Source organism: Muntiacus reevesi, chromosome 1 (genome assembly GCF_963930625.1).
Source record: "Muntiacus reevesi chromosome 1, mMunRee1.1, whole genome shotgun sequence".
Taxonomy (NCBI): domain Eukaryota; kingdom Metazoa; phylum Chordata; class Mammalia; order Artiodactyla; family Cervidae; genus Muntiacus; species Muntiacus reevesi.
The window spans coordinates 45,919,034-45,938,213 of record NC_089249.1 but is presented as its reverse complement, the minus strand read 5'-3'; the positions used below and the strand labels follow the sequence as shown (position 1 = coordinate 45,938,213).

General features: G+C 38.0%; 1 protein-coding gene across 1 annotated transcript; it reads right to left on the bottom strand.

Annotated features, from left to right (window-relative positions):
* Positions 1 to 3,288: 3,288 nt before the first annotated feature.
* On the bottom strand, positions 3,289 to 13,294 carry CLEC4D (C-type lectin domain family 4 member D). The gene is made up of 6 exons (XM_065923052.1): positions 13,169 to 13,294; positions 11,589 to 11,681; positions 7,933 to 8,037; positions 7,072 to 7,223; positions 5,898 to 6,013; positions 3,289 to 5,399 (listed from the first exon to the last, which is right to left on the bottom strand). The coding sequence occupies exons 1-6, from the start codon at positions 13,194 to 13,196 to the stop codon at positions 5,252 to 5,254; spliced, it is 642 nt and encodes a 213-aa protein (XP_065779124.1). The 5' UTR covers positions 13,197 to 13,294; the 3' UTR covers positions 3,289 to 5,251.
* Between the last annotated feature and the right edge of the window lie 5,886 nt (positions 13,295 to 19,180).

Sequence of the window (19,180 nt, the reverse complement as noted above, 5' to 3'; positions counted from 1 at the left end):
ACACATGTACACCCATGGCGGATTCAAGTCAATGTATGGCAAAACCAATACAATGTTGTAAAGTAAAATAAATAAATATTTTTTAAAAATAAATAAATAAAAGACTGCTGTGGACTTTCCAGTTAAAGGCATTTACTTTGCCTACTTATTAATAGAAAGGCCATGCTAACCTTCAGCTCCAAAGAGACTGTCATCCAGGGTCTTCCCTGCTGGTCCAGTGGCTGGGACTTCACCTTCCAATGCAGAGGATTCAGGTTCAATCCCTGGTCAGGGAGCAGGAATCCCATATGCCTCATGGTCAACCAACCAAGACATAAGAAGCAGGAGCAATATAAATTATTCTAAGAGAAGAATCAATTTCACCCTTTCCTGTCACAAGCTTGTCCAGTTATTGCATAATAGTCTATCAGTGGTCTTCCCTGGTAGGTCAGCTGATAAAGAATCTACCAGCAAGAGACCCCGGTTCCATTCCTGGGTCAGGAAGTTCCCTGGAGAAGGGATAGGCTATCCAGTCCAGTATTCTTGGGTTTCCCTGGTAGCTCAGATGGTAAAGAATCTGCCTGCAAATGCAGGAGATCTGGGTTTGATCCCTGGGTGGGGAAGATCCCCTGGAGGAGGGCATGGCAACCCACTCCAGGATTCTTGCCTGGAGAATCCCCATGGACAGAGGGGCCCGGTGGGCCACAGTCCACGGGATCATAAAGAGTTGTACACGACTGAACAGCCAAGCACAGCACAGTCTGTCATTACTGATAAGGTTATTCAAGAATATGTAAATGACGCAGCAGCTTTTATAAGCATGCTTCTTGCACACAGCACCATAAACAGACCCTCAAAATCATACTTTGGAATTAATGTATAATCATTGAATGGGAAAATTCAACTAAATAAACAAATATATTAGCTTTCTTTACAAATGTTTATTTCTCATAGGTGTGACAATCTGTGTTTTTCAAATCAATATGCCTTTAAAACAAAAGTCATTCAACCTGAAAGAAATTCAATAAATATATCTTCAACTTCCTAATTTCTTTCTTCATATCATAAACATCAAATGAGGAAACATTTAAAAATATGTGGAAATGTGTTTGTTCATGGCTTTGATACTTCAGATGACTATAATATTTTAAATTTTATTTTGATATTGAAAGACACATAAAAACATTAATGCATATATTTCACTATTTACAAGTTAAGTTATGCAACTAACAGTCTTCAAAGTTTGCCCAAAAAAAAGAATTGTTAAGATTTTATTAAAGATCATTAGAACCTAAATTATTTATCAGAAAAATTCTTCTTTGAGAAGCAGATCATCCAATGGAAATTTTTTTTAAATATCATATTTTATAAATGGGGTTATATAAATACTTAGGCACCAGAAAACCCAAAAAGTCAAAAAAATGAAGAGTAATCAGTCATTCATATTCCCAAGACCATATTCTCCAAATAAACCACTGTTACAATTTAAATACTATTACCACTTGGGCCCCTAATTTTTTAAAAAAACAAAAATCCCTTTACTACATCTTTTAAAAATGTTACCTATTTATTATTAAAAATTTTTACAGAGCAACAACTGTATAAAGATGAAAGTTAAAAAAAGAATTGAATTCCAAGTTGATATAGGTTAAGATTGATAGGAATCATACAGCAATGATGTATGAAATTTCAATTTAAATTTCTTTTAAAGTATGAATTTAATTTTACTTAAATTTACCAAACAAAAAAATTGAAGTGAAATTAAAGAATTTTTGAAATTCAAGAATTTTATAGGCCTTATGCTGCTGCTGCTTAACTGCTTCAGTTGTGTCTGACTCCATGCAACCCTAGGGACTGAAGCCTGCCCGGCTCCTCTGTGCATGGGATTCTCTAGCAAAAGTACTGGAGTGGATTGCCATGCCCTCCTCCAGGTTATAGGCCTTATAGATAACCACAAAAATTTTTTTCCTAAAGGGTCCCTAACAGAAAAATAATTAGGAATCATGTAAAATGTTCTTCTTGCTCTTTTCTTTTTTAAATTGGAGGATAATTGCTTTACAATGTTGTGTTAATCTCTGCTGTTCAATAACATGAATCAGCTATATGTATATCCTCCCTCTTGAGCCTCTCTCCCACTCCTACACCCGTCCCACCCCTCTAGGTTGCCATAAGAGTACCCAGCTGAGCTCCCTGTGCTACTCAGCAGCTTCCTACTAGATATCCACTTTACACGTGGTAGTATAGATATGTCAGTGTAAATCTCTCAATTCATCCCACCTTCTCCTTCCCCCTGCTGTGTCTACAAGTTCCTTATCCATGTCTGCATCTCTATTCCTGCCCTGCAAATAGCTTCATCAGTACCATCCTTCTACATTCCATATATGTGCATTAGATACAATATTTGTGTTTCTCTTTCTGACTGACTTCTCTCCTCTTGCTCTTTTATTTCTTCCTCCTCCCAACCTGCTGTCCTCCTTTTCCTTTCTCAACAATATAGCCGCCAAATGATTCACTGGGTGGGGCAGACTTAGGGAGTTTTACATGTGCACATGTGGATGCATGCAAGGAGACATAACCATATGTGGATATAAGTATAAGAAATCAGTAATCATAGTTACGCTGAAGGGGTATTTAGAGGTTCGGAGTGGAAGAGAGAGTCACCTTATACTTTTAATAATGTTTTTTACTGTTTGCCTTTTTAACACATATACATTACTTTTTCAAAATAAAAAATGTTTAGATTTTCTTTTTAAAGACTTTCTTGATGTGGACCTTTTTTTAAGTCTGATTGAATTTGTTACAATATTGCTTCTGTTCCATGGTTTGGTTTTTTGGCCATGAGTCATGGGAGATCTTACCTTCCCAACCAGGGATCAAACCAGCACCTACTGCATTGGAAGGTGAAGTCTTAACCACTGGACTGCCAGAGAAGTCTCCAAAAAGTGCTTAGGTTTTTTGAATGTTTCAGACTTCTAGGACATTCTATTACAATGTCCTTAAGAAAGTAGCATTTATTTTTATGAAATTACTATTAGCTGTTTTAAAAAAATTGTGAAGACTATATATGAGAGGTGCCATGAGAATTGAGAATTGACTGAAAGGGACCAAGGGTGGAAACAGGGAGATCAATCAGAAGGCCATTATAATAATCCAGGTAAACAGATGTTTACTTGGTCTGGTGGAAGCCATGGAGAGAATGAAAAATGATCCGAATTGGGAGAAAAAGATTAGGGTATAGATGTAGACATAGATGTATAAAATTACAAAGAGGTCACATTTTATTGACAACTGAATCTTTAAATACAGTTTTATACAAATGAAGAATGGATAATATTAACTATACAAAGTCTATTTCAACAAGTGTTATAGATTAATGCTATGTAATTTATGGCAAACATGAAGTCCCTTGGTGCTTCTTCAGTTAAAAGCATCAGCTTTAAACACAGACGTGTAAAGACATACACATACAGTCAATCAAACACTAATATTCTGAACTTAGAAAACCACTAATTTCAGAATAAATACTATTTTTTAATATAGTAGTAAGGAAGATGAAAATGTTAGTTTTTCAGCCATGTCCGACTCTTTTTGATCCCATGGACTGAAGCCCACCAGGCTCCTCTGTCCATGAAATTTTCCAGGCAAGAATACTGGAGTGGGTAGCCGTTCCCTTCTCCAGAGCATCCTCCTGACCCAGGGATCAAATACAGGTCCTCTGCATTGCAGACAGATTCTTTACTATCTGAGTCACCAAGGAAGGTAGCTAAAAAATTGTCACTTGAAATTTTCTAGCTTGGATCCAGGAAACATCAGCAAAATAAAATGTTTTAGAAAGACCTCCATATTTTGTTGATGTTGGACATGACTGCATCACAATTAAAACTATATATATCACAAAAGCACAACTTCAGATTGTTAAAGCCGTGACTTCCTTGCTAGTTCGAACTGTAACTTTATACTTCTAAATAAACATGCTAACAATTTACATAAATGGATTGAAAATATGATTTTCTTCTGATTCAAATTAAAAATACAGAAACACTAATACAGTGTTATATGAATAATTAAGAACTATTATATATCTATTAGCCAAGAGGCCACAGTACCACCAGTAACTTTTCTGTAATACCAAAGGGAACACATTCCCCCTACTATGAAAGCTAGTTCTGGGCCACAGTCCTGTTTGCATCATAAACTAACTCTGTGAAGGTGAGCTCTTTGGCTTCCCAAAACTTTTGTTTCCTTAGCTATAGAATTAAAGGAGTTTGCTTAAGATGGGTTGTAAGGGACTTTTCCACTCAAAAATAAATTGTCAGCTTGAGACTCTTCACTATGGTAAGAATTTTAAAGTAGAGTAAATTTTTTAAAAGATAAATGGATTTTTTTTCTTGCTGGAAAGTGAAAGTCACTCAGTCATGTGCGACCCCAGGCTCCTCTGTCCTTAGGATTCTCCAGGCAAGAATACTGGAGTGGGCAGCCGTTCCCTTCTCCAGGAGATCTTCCCAACCCAGGGATAGAACCCAGGTCTACCACATTGCAGGTGGATTCTTTACCATCTGAGCCACTAAGGAAGCCCAAGAATACAGAAGTGAGTACCCTATCCCTCCTTCAACAGATCTTCCCGACCTAGCAACCCAACTGGGGTCTGCTGCGCTGCAGGCAGATTCTTTACCTACTGAGCTACCAGGGAAGCTCTTTCTTCCCGGGCAATACCATAATTCTAACTATTCTATACTGTTCTTCAGAAAATATTTTACTCATGGAATTTCAATCTAATGACTGATACTATTAAAAAGCCTGAAAACAAAGTACCAGACAATAAAAATGCTGCTTAAAATCTTTAGATTTTGTGATATTTAGGTTAAAAAAATGATATATCACTACCAGTTGGAATATCCCACCTTTGAACTTTAAGTTCTAAGAATCATCAGAGCAGAGGAAATGGTGACTTAAGAGATTTCACCATTCAAGCTATTAAATATGTAATCAATACACGCCAGTTGAAAAGTAAATACCCTGCCTCAAATACTATCAAGAAAGCAAAGTTAATGAAAACTGACTGTCACAGAAAAATATGATTCTTTCCACCAAAACACTACATAAAAATACATTATCTTGAATGAATGAAACAAAAAAATAAATAAGGCCATCATGACTGAAAATGTTCTATGACGGAAAATGTTTTCTCTGTTCCCACAATACATGTATGTTCTGCTTTAGTCACATTGTTTCTTGTTTTCTATACTCATCACAAGGCCCCCTTCGTAGGTTTTTAGTTGAATGCAGTTCCAGTTATCTTGCAAATCCAACTTGCCTTATGGTCACAAGCAAAATCATTCCAGGCCCATTTGTCTTTGTCGTTAACAAGAACAACACATATTTCTTTCTGATCATTCTTGGGTTCACGTTTGTGCCAGAATCTGAAATGAAAAAGTATATATACATGTGTGTACATGTTGTGTGTGTATAGTAGAGGTCAGAGTACAAGGCAGAGAAAATGCCCCTAGTGAAACATTTACAGTTGCACTGTCCAACACAATCAGAGCAATTGACTAGCATAGAGGTTCCAGAACAGACAGTGCACTGTTCTGAGTAGGCATTCTTATACTGGCATTGCTGTTGTTTAGTTGCTTAGTCATGTCTGACTCTTTTGCTACCCAATGGACTGTAGCCGGCAAGTCTCTGTCCATGGGACTTCTCAGGTGAGAATACTGGAGTGGGTTGCCATTTCCTTTTCCAGGGGATCTTCCCAACCTAGGGATTGAACCTGCCATCTCCTGAATTGATAGGCGGATTCTTTACCACTGGGTCACCAGGGAAGACCTACACTGATATACCCCACCCCAAAATGAATTCAGCTTGCTGTCTTCTTCCTACTTTTGCCTATAAGGCTATTTTACCCTAGTTGGTATACTCACACCATCTGTGGGTTAAATGGTGTCTTGTCCACCCAGTGCCACTGGCCATCAAGGTTCTCATTCCTAAGTCCCAGGAAATATGAAAATCGTCTATCCAAAAATTGAGTGATAAAGTTCTGTGTAAAAATGTGAATTTTATAAGTATATTTGCATTTATCAGTTGATAACCATTATTTTAGGAAAAGAGGAAAGAGATCAAATAAACTACTAGTTAAACACAAAAGCATTGGTTAGATGTTTTCAGATCCTGCCTCTGACATTTATGGTGTGATGTTAGTAAGTGCTTTAATGTCACCAAACCCCAGTTTTCTCAACTCCAAAAGGGACAACTCCACTACTTCAGAGGGTGAAGGTTAAATGAGATCAGCTTGCAAATTACTTAGCACAGCTCTTAATGGGATTGGATTTTTAGAAAATTTTATTTTTAAAATTTGCTTCATTAATTATTTGCTTATTTCATTAAATTATACTTATTTCAAAGAGCTGCTGAACCTATAGTTGCAAAGCCATGGAAACAAAGTCCTCCAGGAAACCATGTTAACCAAGAATGGAGTAGAATCTGAGTCTGGGTATATAATATATGGAAATATATTGCGTGAGGAAATAAATTTCAGCTCAGAAATGACTTTACTTTGAGATTTCTTTTTTTAGAATAACAAACGTACATCTGAATTATCTATCCTATTCTTTATCCTGAGAAGATATTTCAGTCCTGATTAACCATTCATTTATTTACTTAATCATCAAACACTTATCAAGGTCTATCTAAGTGGGCCTAGCACTGCACAGGCCATTGGAGATATAAACACAGATAAAGCATGGCTGTAACCCTCTGCAAAGAAGGAGTCATTGGAAGAGTAGCAGTAGTGAACACTGAACTAAGTGCCCTGGTCATACAATGTACAAAATACCCTGAAAGTATCTCCAGATTAGAACAAGAAGGATGGAGTGGGGAAGGTGGTCAGGGTAGTTTTCTTGAGAAAATATCACATGAGTCAGATCTGGGAAGACCAGAAGATGTTTGTCACGTGAAGAAAAATGCAAGAGGAAGAAAGTCTTTCCGGACAGATGGGAGAGATGAAGCAAAGGCATAGAGGTGGAGCAGAGCTGAGAAATTCCTCTCTCTGCAGAGATTCAAACCAGTAGAGAAACTGACATGAGCCTCTCAGCATACCTGCTCAGCCCCTGTGCTGATGGTGGCCAGGTGACCTCCCATCTCAGAGCAGTGGCTTTCACTCTGAGCCCACGTCTTGTTGTCATTAAAAGGAAAATAGCAGTTGGACTGGAAGGCTCTCCAGCCCACAGGACAGCAATTCCAGGTGCCCCCTCATGTGAAAATCGAAAGGAAAATTAAGTCCAAGGGAGCATGCCATATGTAACAAATCGTATAGCTATTTTACTAGCTAATATCCAATTAACACATAAGAGAAAAATACCAGGATTACCACAATCATTCTGTACCCCCTATAAAAATAAAAGACCCTGAAAATTACGTTTCTAAATAGCTCCTAAACAAAAGTATCTGAATCACATAATGACCATGAGAAAATTACAAGGTTTTCTCTTAGAAGACGTGATCAGTTTTCAACATCCCTACATCTATTTACAACAATATTGAAAGAGTTCTCATAACAAAGCTTTTGGCAGGACATTTTATCTGAAGGAGGCAAAGAACCTGCTAAAATGCTCATGTAATGAGACTTCACAGAATAAAAGAAATAAAGACACTTTGGCAAAGTTTACATATTCTAGGAGAGAGCAGTGCTTATATATCTGAACCAAAAGAAAATGTTATGCTTTGGATGGCAAAAAAGGCTCGTAAATGTTTTGTTCATATTCTCTGGTTAGTTATTCAACTGCTCACAATCATGAAAATAATTCTATCTCAATTTACTGATGTCTGCTCTTGTGCCAGATTCTCATCTTGTGTTCTTTTCATCTCTCTCTTTATATAATAATGTAGAAATGATATGCTTTAAATCAGGCTATGAATTTGAATGGAAATAAGGAAGAAATTATCTTCCACTCACTGTACCTTTCAGTTCTGGTTTCTCTCTGATGCATGTCACCTTTGGGTGCTGCTTTGGGAGCCTGAAGAACCCCGTTCCTTTCTTACAGGATAGAATGTTGCGGTGAGTCACTGTGAAGGAGGAAAAAAAATCTTAGTTTCCTTTTCCTGTATAACCACTTACTTTGGGGGGCGTACTGCACTAAGTAAATTTTCTTTTACCATAATAGTTAAGGTCCCCACCTTCTCTGTTCTTCCTATGCAGCTCCTTTGTTTCAGCTCCAGGTGAATTGATTGAAAAGAATTTTTGAAAATTAATATTTTCATTATTATGCATGCATGTTAAGATATTTCAGTTGTGTCTGACTCTTTGCGACCCTATGGACTGTAGCCCACCAGGCTCCTCTGTCTATGGGATTCTCCAGGCAAGAATACTGGAGTGGATTGCCATGCCCTCCTCCAGGGGATCTTCCTGACCCAGGAACTGAACCCTCATTTCTTATGTCTCCTGCATTGGCAGGTGTGTTCTTTACCACTGGGGTCACCTGGGAAGCCCTTAGTATCCATTTCATGCTTTATGGGGGTACTTTTGCAAACCTTAATGTCCATGTGCTTTTAAACATGTTTTTCTATCAATATTTGTGCTTAGAGTGGAGATTTTGGTGACCACTGGTATTCTTCTGCAAAGTCCTACACACTACACACACTAATCTTTTCAGTATTTTCACTAATATAACCAAGTCTAATGAAGTGAAAAACATAAATGTACAGTTTATCAAATTATTATAAACTGAACATTCCAACAACCCAGCTCAAAAAATGCAACATTACCAAAGCCCCAGGTGACCTTCACAGCCCAAACACAAATCCCTCACTTTCTCTTAAAGGTAATCATGTCATGGTTTTTAAAGCAATCACTTTGTGCTTTGCTTCATAATTCTACCACTTCATAACCTATCACACAACCATATAGATCAGATTTGCCTGCTTCTGAACTTTTTATGAGTGAAATCATACTTTGGGCACTGTCTTCTGCTCAGGGTTGTTTCTGAAATTTATCTATGTTGTTTCATGCAACCATAACTCATCAGTTCTCATTGCTGAAAAGTGATCCATTATCTTAATGAACAAAAATGTATTTATCCTTTCTTCTTCTGGTATATATTTGCCTTGTTTTCAGTGTTTGGCTAGTATGAGCTCTGCACCTCTGAGCATTTTTGACCATGTATCCTTAGAGCACAGAAGCATGCATTTGTGTAAGGTCCATGCACATGTATGCAACTGCTGGTAATAGGTTATACCTATTGCCAACTGTGGTTGGGGTAACCTTTTTCAAAGTGACTATACTGCTGCATGCAGTATAATCTGTATGCAGATAAATAAGCAATAGTTATAATCAGACATGGAACAACAGGCTGGTTCAAAAGGGAAAGAAGTACATCAAGGCTGTATACCGTCACCCTGCTTATTCAACTTCTATGCAGAGTACATCATGAGAAATGCCAGGCTGGATGAAGCACAAGCTGGAATCAAGATTGCCAGGAGAAATATCAATAACCTCAGATATGCAGATGACACGATCCTTATGGCAGAAAGCGAAAGAAACTAAAGAATTTCAAGATGAAAGTGAAAGAGGAGCATGAAAAAGCTGGCTTAAAACTTAACATTCAAAAAACAAAGATCATGGCATCTGATCCCATCACTTCACAGCAAATACAAAGGGAAACAATGGAAACAATGAGAGACTTTATTTTGGGAGGCTCCCAAATCACTGTAGATGGTGTCTGCAGCCCTGAAATTAAAAGACACTTCCTCCTTGGAAGAAAAGCTATGACCAACCTAGACAGCATATTAAAAAGCAAAGACATTACTTTGCCAGCAGAGGTCTGTCTAATCAAAGTTATGGTTTTCCCAGTACTCAAGCATGGATGTGAGAGTTGAACTATAAAGAAAGCTGAGTGCTGAAGAATTGATGCTTTTGAACTGTGGTATTGGAGAAAACTCTTGAGAATCCCCTGGACTGCAAGGAGATCAAACAGCCAATCCTAAAGCGAATCAGTCCTGAATATTCATTGGAAGGACTGATGCTGAAACTGAAGCGCCAATACTTTGGCCACCTGATGGGAAGAACTGACTCCTTGGAAAAGATCCTGATGCTGGGAAAGATTGAAGGCAGGAGGAGAAGGGGATGACAGAGGATGAGATGGTTGGATGGCATCACCAACTCAATGGACATGAGTTTGAACAAGCTTTGGGAGTTGGTGATGGACAAGGAAACCTGGCGTGCTGCAGCCCATGGGGTCACAAAGAGTCAGACACAACTGAGCCACCAAACTGAGTACTACTGTACACTCCCACCAGCAGAAATTCATTGAAGGTCTAGTTGCTTTGCAGTATCATCAATACTTGCTACTGCCAGACTTTAATTATTACCATCCCCAAGTTTTTTAGTGGTATCTCATTGTGAATTGAATTTGCATTTCTCTGAAAACTAATGAAGTTAAACATATTTTATATGTTTATCAGACATTTCTTTTTTTTTTTTGTCTTTTCTATTGTGCCTGTTCAGGACTTAGCCCATTTTTCTGTTGTCAGTATTTTTCCTATTGATTTGGAACAATGGTTTAAATATTCTATACTCTAATCCTTTATTAATTATATGCATTAAAACATATTCTCCTGCTTTCTCTTGTCACTCAGTGTTATTTTTGTTGGACAGTAATTCTTACTTTAACGTAGTATACTTTGGTGACAGTCTCTTTAATGGCTAGCACATTTTGTGACATGTTTCAGAAATCATTCTCTGTCTCAAGGTCATGAATATACTCTCCATGTTTTTTTCTAAAACATTAATTTGCTTTCCTATTTTAATCAATTCTCTGTCTTAGGTTGGTTTTTGAACATGATATGAGGCAGGAGAACAATTTCATTTTTGAATATGGATAATCAATCCTCTCTACTACAGTAATTGAACAAAACTGTCCTCTCCCTAAACTCTACAATATCCCCTTCTGTTCACTTTTTAATTAATTTTCATTAGAGGATAGTTGATTTATTCCCTTCAGTTTTATTTCATTTGTTGTTGTTTAGTTGCTCAGTCCTGTCCAACCCTTTATGATCCCATAGACTATAGCCAGCCAAGCTGCTCTGTCCGTGGGATTCTCGGGGCAAGAATGATGGAGTGGGTAGCCTGTTTTATATAGAGTTCATACATACAGATATGCAACAAAGCTCTCAACATTCTTTCTCTATTTGTTAATTCTTGCACCTATACTATATTACTTTATTTATAATAACTTCATACATTGTCTTGATATTAGGAAAGAAGTCTTCCAGCTGTTCTTCTTTTCAAAGCCAGACTACAGTCCATCTGAAATTTAAGGATTTTTTTCTGGTTATTCTTTTCTAAAAAGATGCAGTCCTTGTTATCATGGTCCAAAATTAAGAATGATTTACTGCAATCTCCAACCTTCCAGTGTATAGGAACAGGGCTAAGTTCCATCGTTCATTCCCTGGCTCAAGGTTGTATCATCAAAAAACAGAAGGTCAAGTATGTAACTCTGAATATTAAATCCAAGCCCTGGTATGTTGGAGAAGGTCATGATAACAAAAGGTTTAGGGCAACTTTCTGAAAGTTTTTCAAGTGAATAATTCAAGGAGCGTTCCACTTGCTAATAACTTACCCACACAATTTGCAATAAAACAGGCACTTAGAAGTGACATGAAAAAAATAGCAATGGTCCAAGGGATCAGCTGGGAATGCTGGCCTCTTTCTACTAAAACAAAAAGAAAGATAAATAGGTTATCTTCTTCTCAGCCACAAGAACTAAGGGAACTAATGCCACCAAGGAAAAAACTTAGAATAAGATCTTCCAAAATATTTTAGACCTGGAAGAGAGCTTAAAGATTTCCCCTGAATAAATCAACTTTAGAGTTCACTGATTAATTAATTAATTAAATATATTTATTTGCAAATAAAATGTATTTCTTTGGGGTTTTGGGGGGGATTAGGAACATGCTTTTTATTAACCAGACTCCAAACCCCTAAATCTTTAAAATTTGATAATTGCAGTATATAAAAATCAAAGCTCCTTTATAATGTTAAAATAAAGGAACACATGGAAGAAAAATCTTGCCACAATGCTAATATCCAGACTGTATAAAGAATTTCAAAAACCAATTTGAAAACTGAGCAAAAATTTGAGCAGAAAATTTGCTGAAAGTATTTCAAAAATCCATTAAACAAACTAACAAACAGCATGCTCAATCAGAGACATGTAAACCAAAATATTACAGCATGGTTTTGTCATATAACAAATTTTTAAAAGTAAATTGAGAATATGGAGTGTGGCAAGGCCTACGGGAAATAAACACTCAGTGAGGAAATAAATGCCACTACTGAACTATAAACTGGAAATCTTTTAGACAGATAAAGTTAGAAACACTTATCAAATTTTAAATGCATTACATTTGCCACAATTTAAATTCTAGAGATCAAGCCTATAGAAGCAATTAAACTTATTTCTATAAAATGATATTTACTGCAATAATTTTGGAAATAGAAAAAAAAAAACCTTGAAACCTAATACTTGTATGCATATCATCAAAAGCAGAGACACTAAATTATGGTGAATTCATATGATGAAATTCTATAGAGCAATTAAAATAATCATGTATTCATGTATGTATTAACAGAAAGAAGTCTCCAAAACATATTGCTACATAAAAATGTGATTTTCAGTACCATTGCACATCATGACCCCATTAAAATTTGGGTGGAGTGATGAGATGAAATGAAACATTAATTTCAAAATTAGATATTTCTGCATTCATTCTATATATTTCTCAAAATTATTTTTAATGTTCTTACAGTATAAACCCATTTATGTGTCATTGAGTAGAACTTGAGTATAAAAAGAAATAAAGTCAGAACCTCAGGTTCACTGCCGTCCCAGTCTGTGTGTTTTCTGTATCTCTCTTCTTTTTTTCCTTTAAACAATTTTCCCAAATTAGTCTCTTTCATCTTATTTTTTTTATATACTTGGTGCTCTCTCTTGTCCCTGTATACATTTTATAAAGAAGTTTCTAATACCCCAAATGTTTGAATCTATGTCCCTCCTCCTCACCAAAATCATTTTCACTGTCTTCAACTTCCTCCCCATCACCATCTTCAATCTTCATAACTACAACTATCATTCATATTTTAAAATCTTAGCCATAATTAAATATGCTTCTTTAAAACTGAAAGGAGACAAATACTCACATTTATTTTGCGGTTCTTCTTGCCCCATTGTATGTTAAATCTCTTGTGGTTCAGCAGTGGAGAGAACCAGCAGCCTCAGCAGCCTCTTAATTTTTTTCCCCACAGTTTATTTCTGTGGATAAAGAAATATATTCAGGAATTTTTGAGATTTAACATTAATCTTGCCTATTCTGGTAAGATCAGAAAGCTCTCGATATTAAAGACAGCTCAAAAGAAGAAGTCTTTCCAAACACAGGGGTTTCCTTTGATTCACTCTAGGATGGAGCAAAGAAAAAGGAAATTGAGAAAGCCGTACTCAAAAACGGTAGAAATTTTCCTAAGATCGCTACACCAGTGTGTCATGTAGAATTTCTTAGTTTATTTTCACTTGTTCAAGCAAAAAAATGTAGCCATACCCTAAAAGAATCATAACTTTACCTAATCAAAAGCAGAATAAGCATTTCCTCAAGTTTCTTTTCCTGGATATTATATTTTCAAAGGTAGTTGTGTGCTTGAACAAAACTCTGCCCTGGAAATTTCTCTGAACTAAGTTGCATGCAAGATGGTAAAAGGTAATGTGAACAATGAGCAAAAGTTTTTAATCTGCACAGCGTATGTATGTAAACACAAAAAACTTTTGTTGTAGAGTTGAGAAAAATGTGGTGGAGTTGTTGATTAAATTCCCAAGTATTCCAATGAGAGAAATTAAGCTTCTTTGCCATAGGGCAAAGAAGAGGAAATGAGAAATTCTGTGGTAAAGAACACAATGTTCAACACAGGTGAAATGTACTAAACTTGGTTAAGTTGCAAAGACTCCAAAACCAAGCTTAAATAACTTTTGTTGTTGTTCAGTCGCTCAGTCGTGTCCGACTCTTTGCGACCCCGTGGACTGCAGCACGCCAGGCTTCTCTGTCCTTCACCATCTTCCGGAGTTTGCTAAAATTCATGTCCAGTGAGTCGGTGATGCCATCCAATTATCTCATCCTCTGTCATCCCCTTCTCCTCCTGCCTTTAATCTTTCCCATCATCAGGGTCTTTTCTAAGGAGTCAGCTCTTTGCATCAAGTGGTCAAAGTACTGGAGCTTCAGCTTCAGCATCAATCTTTTCTAAGGAGTCAGCTCTCTGCATCAAGTGGTCAAAGTACTGGAGCTTCAGCTTCAGCATCAATCTTTCCAATGAATATTCAGGATTGATTTCCTTAAGAATTGACTGTTTTATCTTCTTGCAGTCCAAGGGACTCTCAAGGGTCTTCTCCAAAAAGACAATCTCTTTAACAAGTGGTGCTTGGAAAGCTGGTCAACCACTAGTAAAAGAATGAAACTAGAACAGTTTCTAACACCATACATCAAAATGGATTAAAGATCTAAACAGAAACTATAAAACTCCTAGAGGAAAACATAGGCAAAACACTTTCTGACATAAATCACAGCAGGATCCTCTATGATCCACCTCCCAGAGTAATGGAAATAAAAGCAAAAATAAACAAATGGGACCTGAAACTTAAAAGCTTTTGCACAACAAAGGAAACTATAAGCAAAGTGAAAAGACAGCCCTCAGATTGGGAGAAAATAATAGCAAATGAAGCTACTGACAAAGAATTAATCTCTAAAATATACAAGAAGCTCCTGTAGCTCAATTCAAGAAAAATAAATGACCCAATCAAAAAATGGGCCAAAGAACTAAACAGACATTTCTCCAAAGAAGACATACAGATGGCTAACAAACACATGAAAAGATGCTCAACATCACTCATTATCAGAGAAATGCAAAGCAAAACTCAATGAGGTACCATTACACCCCAGTCAGGATGGCTGCTATCCAAAAGCCTACCAGCAATAATTTCTGGAGAGGGTGTGGAGAAAAGGGAACCCTCTTACACTGTTGGTGGGAATGCAAGCTAGTACAGCCGCTATGGAGAACAGTGTGGAGATTCCTTAAAAAACTGGAAATAGAACTGCCATATGACCCAGCAATCTCACTCCTGGGCATACACACCGAGGAAACCAGATCTGAAAGAGACACGTGCACCCCAATGTTCATCACAGCACTCTTTATAATAGCCAGGACATGGAAGCAACCTAGATGTCCATCAGCAGACGAATGGATAAGGAAGCTATGGTACATATACACCATGGAATATTACTCAGCGTTTAAAAAGAATTCATTTGAATCAGTTCTAATGAGATGGATGAAATTGGAGCCCATTATACAGAGTGAAATAAGCCAGAAAGATAAAGACCAATACAATATACTAATGCATATATATATGGAATTTTAAAATATGGTAATGATAACCCTATATACAAAACAGAAAAAGAGACACAGATGTACAGAACAGACTTTGGGACTCTGTGGGAGAAGGCGAGGGTGGGATGTTTTGAGAGAACAGCATCGAGACATGTATATTATCAAGGATGAAACAGATCACCAGTCCAGGTTGGATGCACGAGATAAGTGCTCAGGGCTGGTGCACTGGAAAGACCCAGAGGGATGGGATGGGGAGAGAGGCAGGAGGGGGGATCAGGATGGGGAAGACATGTAAACCCATGGCTGATTCATGTCAATGTATGGCAAAAACCACTACAATATTGTAAAGTAATTAGCCTCCAACAAATAAAAATAAATGAAAAAAAAAAAAATCACAATGAGGTACCATCTCACACCAGTCAGAATGGCCGCTATCCAAAAGTCTACAAACAATAAATGCTGGAGAGGGTGTGGAGAAAAGGGAACCCTCTTACACTGTTGGTGGAATGCAAACTAGTACAGCCACTATGGAAAACAGTGTGGAGATTCCTTAAAAAACTGGAAACAGAATTGCCATACGACCCAGCAATCCCACTGCTGGGCATACCCACTGAGGAGACCAGAATTGAAAGAGACACATGTACCTTAATGTTCATCGCAGCACTGTTTATAATAGCCAGGACATGGAAGTAACTTAGATGTCCACTGGCAGACAAATGGATAAGAAAGCTATGGTACATATACACAATGGAATATTACTCAGCCATTAAAAGGAACGAACTTGAATCAGTTCTAACGAGGTGGATGAAACTGGAGCCTATTATGCAGAGTGAAGTAAGTCAGAAAGAAAAACACCAATACAGTATGCTGCTGCTAAGTCACTTCAGTTGTGCCTGACTCTGTGAGAACCCCACAGAGAGTAGCCCACCAGGCTCCCCTGTCCCTGGGATTCTCCAGGCAAGAATAGTGGAGTAGGTTGCCATTTCCTTCTCCAATGCGTGCATGCATGCATGGTAAGTCACTTCAGTCGTGACCAACTCTATGCGACCCCATGAACTGTAGCCTACTAGGTTCCTCCATCCATGGGATTTTCCAGGCAAGAGTACTGGAATGGGTTGCCATTTCCTTCTCCACCAATACAGTGTACTAACGCATATATATGGAATTTAGAAAGATGGTAACGATGACCCTATATGTGAGACAGCAGAAGAGACACAAATGTAAAGAACAGTCTTTTGGACTCTGTGGGAGAAGGCAAGGGTGGGATGATTTGAGAGAATAGCACTGAAACAATATTATCATATGTGAAACAGATCGCCAGCCCAGGCTCGATGCATGAGGCAGGGTGCTCAGGGCCAGTGCATGGGGAAGACCCTGAAGGATGGGATAGGGAGGGAAATGGGAGGGGGGTTCAGGATAGAGAATATATGTTCGCCCATGGCTGATTCATGTCAATGTATGGCAAAAACCACTACAATAGTCTAAAGTAATTAGCCCCCAATTAAAATAAATTAATTAATTTTTTTAAAAAGTCTTCTCCAACACCACAGCTTAAAAGCATCAATTCTTCAACACTCTGCCTTCTTTATGGGCCAACTCTCACATCCATACATGACTACTGGAAAAACCATAGCTTTGACTAGATGGACCTTGGTTGGCAAAGTAATGTCTCTGCTTTGGTGGCTGCACAGCGCTGGAGTAGCTATGAAGAGATACCCCATGTCCAAGTAAGAGAAACCCAAGTAAGACAGTAGTCACTGACAGAGGGCAGACAGACTGAAACCACAATAACAGAAAACTAGCTGATCTGATCACATGGACTACAGCTTGTCTAACTCAATGAAACTAAGCCATACCATGTGGGGCCATGCAAGATAATCGGGTCATGGAGGAGAGGTCTGACAGAATGTGGTCCACTGGAGAAGGGAATGGCAAACCACTTCAGTATTCTTGCCTTGAGAACCCCATGAACAGTATGAAAAGGCAAAAAGATAGGACACTGAAAGATGAACTCCCCAGGTCGGTAGGTGCCCAACTTGCTACCGAATATCAGTGGAGAAATAACTCCAGAAAGAATAAAGGGACAGAACCAAAGAAAAAACAACACACAGTTGTGGATGTGACTGGTGTTAGAAGCAAGGTCCGATGCTGTAAAGAGCAATAATGCATAGGAACCTGGATTGTCAGGTCCATGAATCAAGGCAATTGGAAGTGGTCACACAGGATATGGCAAGAGTGAACGTCGACATTCTAGGAATCAGCAAACTCTGATGGGCTGGAATGGGTGAATTTAACTCAGATGACCATTATATCTACTACTGTGGGCAAGAATCCCTTAGAAGAAATGGAGTAGCCATCCCAGTCAACAAGAGTCCCAAATGCAGTACTTGGATGCAACCTCAAAAATGACAGAATGATCTCTGTTCGTTTCTAAGGCAAATCATTCAATATCACTGTAATCCAAGTCTATGCCCCATCCAGTAATGCTGAAGAAGCTGAAGTTGAATGGTTCTATGAAGACCTACAAGACCTTCTAGAACTAACACACAAAAAAGATGTTATTTTCATTATAGGGAACTGGAATGCAAAAGTAGGAAGTCAAGAAACACCTGGAGTAACAGGTAAATTTGGCTTTGGAGTAAGGAATGAAGCAGGGCAAAGGCTAATACAGTTTTGCAAGAACACACCGATCATAGCAAACACCCTCTTTCAACAACACAAGAGAAGACTCTACACATGGACATCACCAGAGGGTCAACACCGAAATCAGATTGATTTTATTCTTTGTAACCAAGGATGGAGAAGATCTATAGAGTCAGCAAAAACAAGGCCAGAAGCTGACTGTGGTTCAGATCATGAACTCCGTAGTGCCAAATTCAGACTTAAATTGTTGAAAGTGGGGAAAACCATTAGACCGTTCAGGTATGATCTAAATCAAATCCCTTATGACTATACAGTGGAAGTGAGAAATAGATTTAAGGGACTAGATCTGATAGACAGAGTGCCTGATGAACTATGGACAGAAGTTCATGACATTGGACAGGAGACAGGGATCGAGACCATCCCCAAGAAAAAGAAATGCAAAAAAACCAAAATGGCTGTCTGAGGAGGCCTTACAAAATCTGTGAAAAGAAGAGAAGTGAAAAGCAAAGGAGAAAAGGAAAGATATACCCATTTGAATGCAGAGTTCCAAAGAATAGCAAGGAGAGACAAGAAAGCCTTCCTCAGCGATCAATGCAAAGAAATAGAGGAAAAGAATAGAAGGGGAAAGACTAGAGATCTCTTCAAGAAAATTAGAGATACCAATGTAACATTTCATGCAAAGATGGGCTCAATAAAAGACAGAAATGGTAGGGACCTAACAGAAGCAGAAGATATTAAGAAGCGGTGGCAAGAATATACAGAAGAACTAAAAAAAGATCTTCATGACCCAGATAATCACAGTGGTGTGCTCACTTACCTAGAGCCACACATCCTGGAATGTGAAGTCAAGTGGGCCTTAGGAAGCATCACTACGAACAAAGCTAGTGGAGGTGATTGAATTCCAGTTGAGCTGTTTCAAATCTCAAAAGATGAAGCTGTGAAAGTACTGCACTCAACATACCAGCAAATTTGGAAAATTCAACAGGGGCCACAGGACTGGAAAACGTCCGTTTTCATTCCAGTCCCAAAGAAAGGCAATTCCAAAGAACGCTCAAACTACCGCACAATTGCACTCATCTCACACGCTAGTAAAGTAATGCTCAAAATTCTCCAAGCTAGGTTTCAGCAATACATAAACTGTGA

What these genes read in the sequence shown, in the direction of transcription:
- CLEC4D (XM_065923052.1), bottom strand. Translation starts at nt 13,196, where the DNA reads ATGGGGCAAGAAGAACCGCAAAATAAAT. An exon ending in AGAAGAACCGCAAAATAAAT is followed by an intron (nt 11,682 to 13,168) that starts GTGAGTATTTGT and finishes TTTTTGTTTTAG; the next exon opens with TAGAAAGAGGCCAGCATTCC. An exon ending in AGAGAAACCAGAACTGAAAG is followed by an intron (nt 7,224 to 7,932) that starts GTACAGTGAGTG and finishes TTTTCACATGAG; the next exon opens with GGGGCACCTGGAATTGCTGT.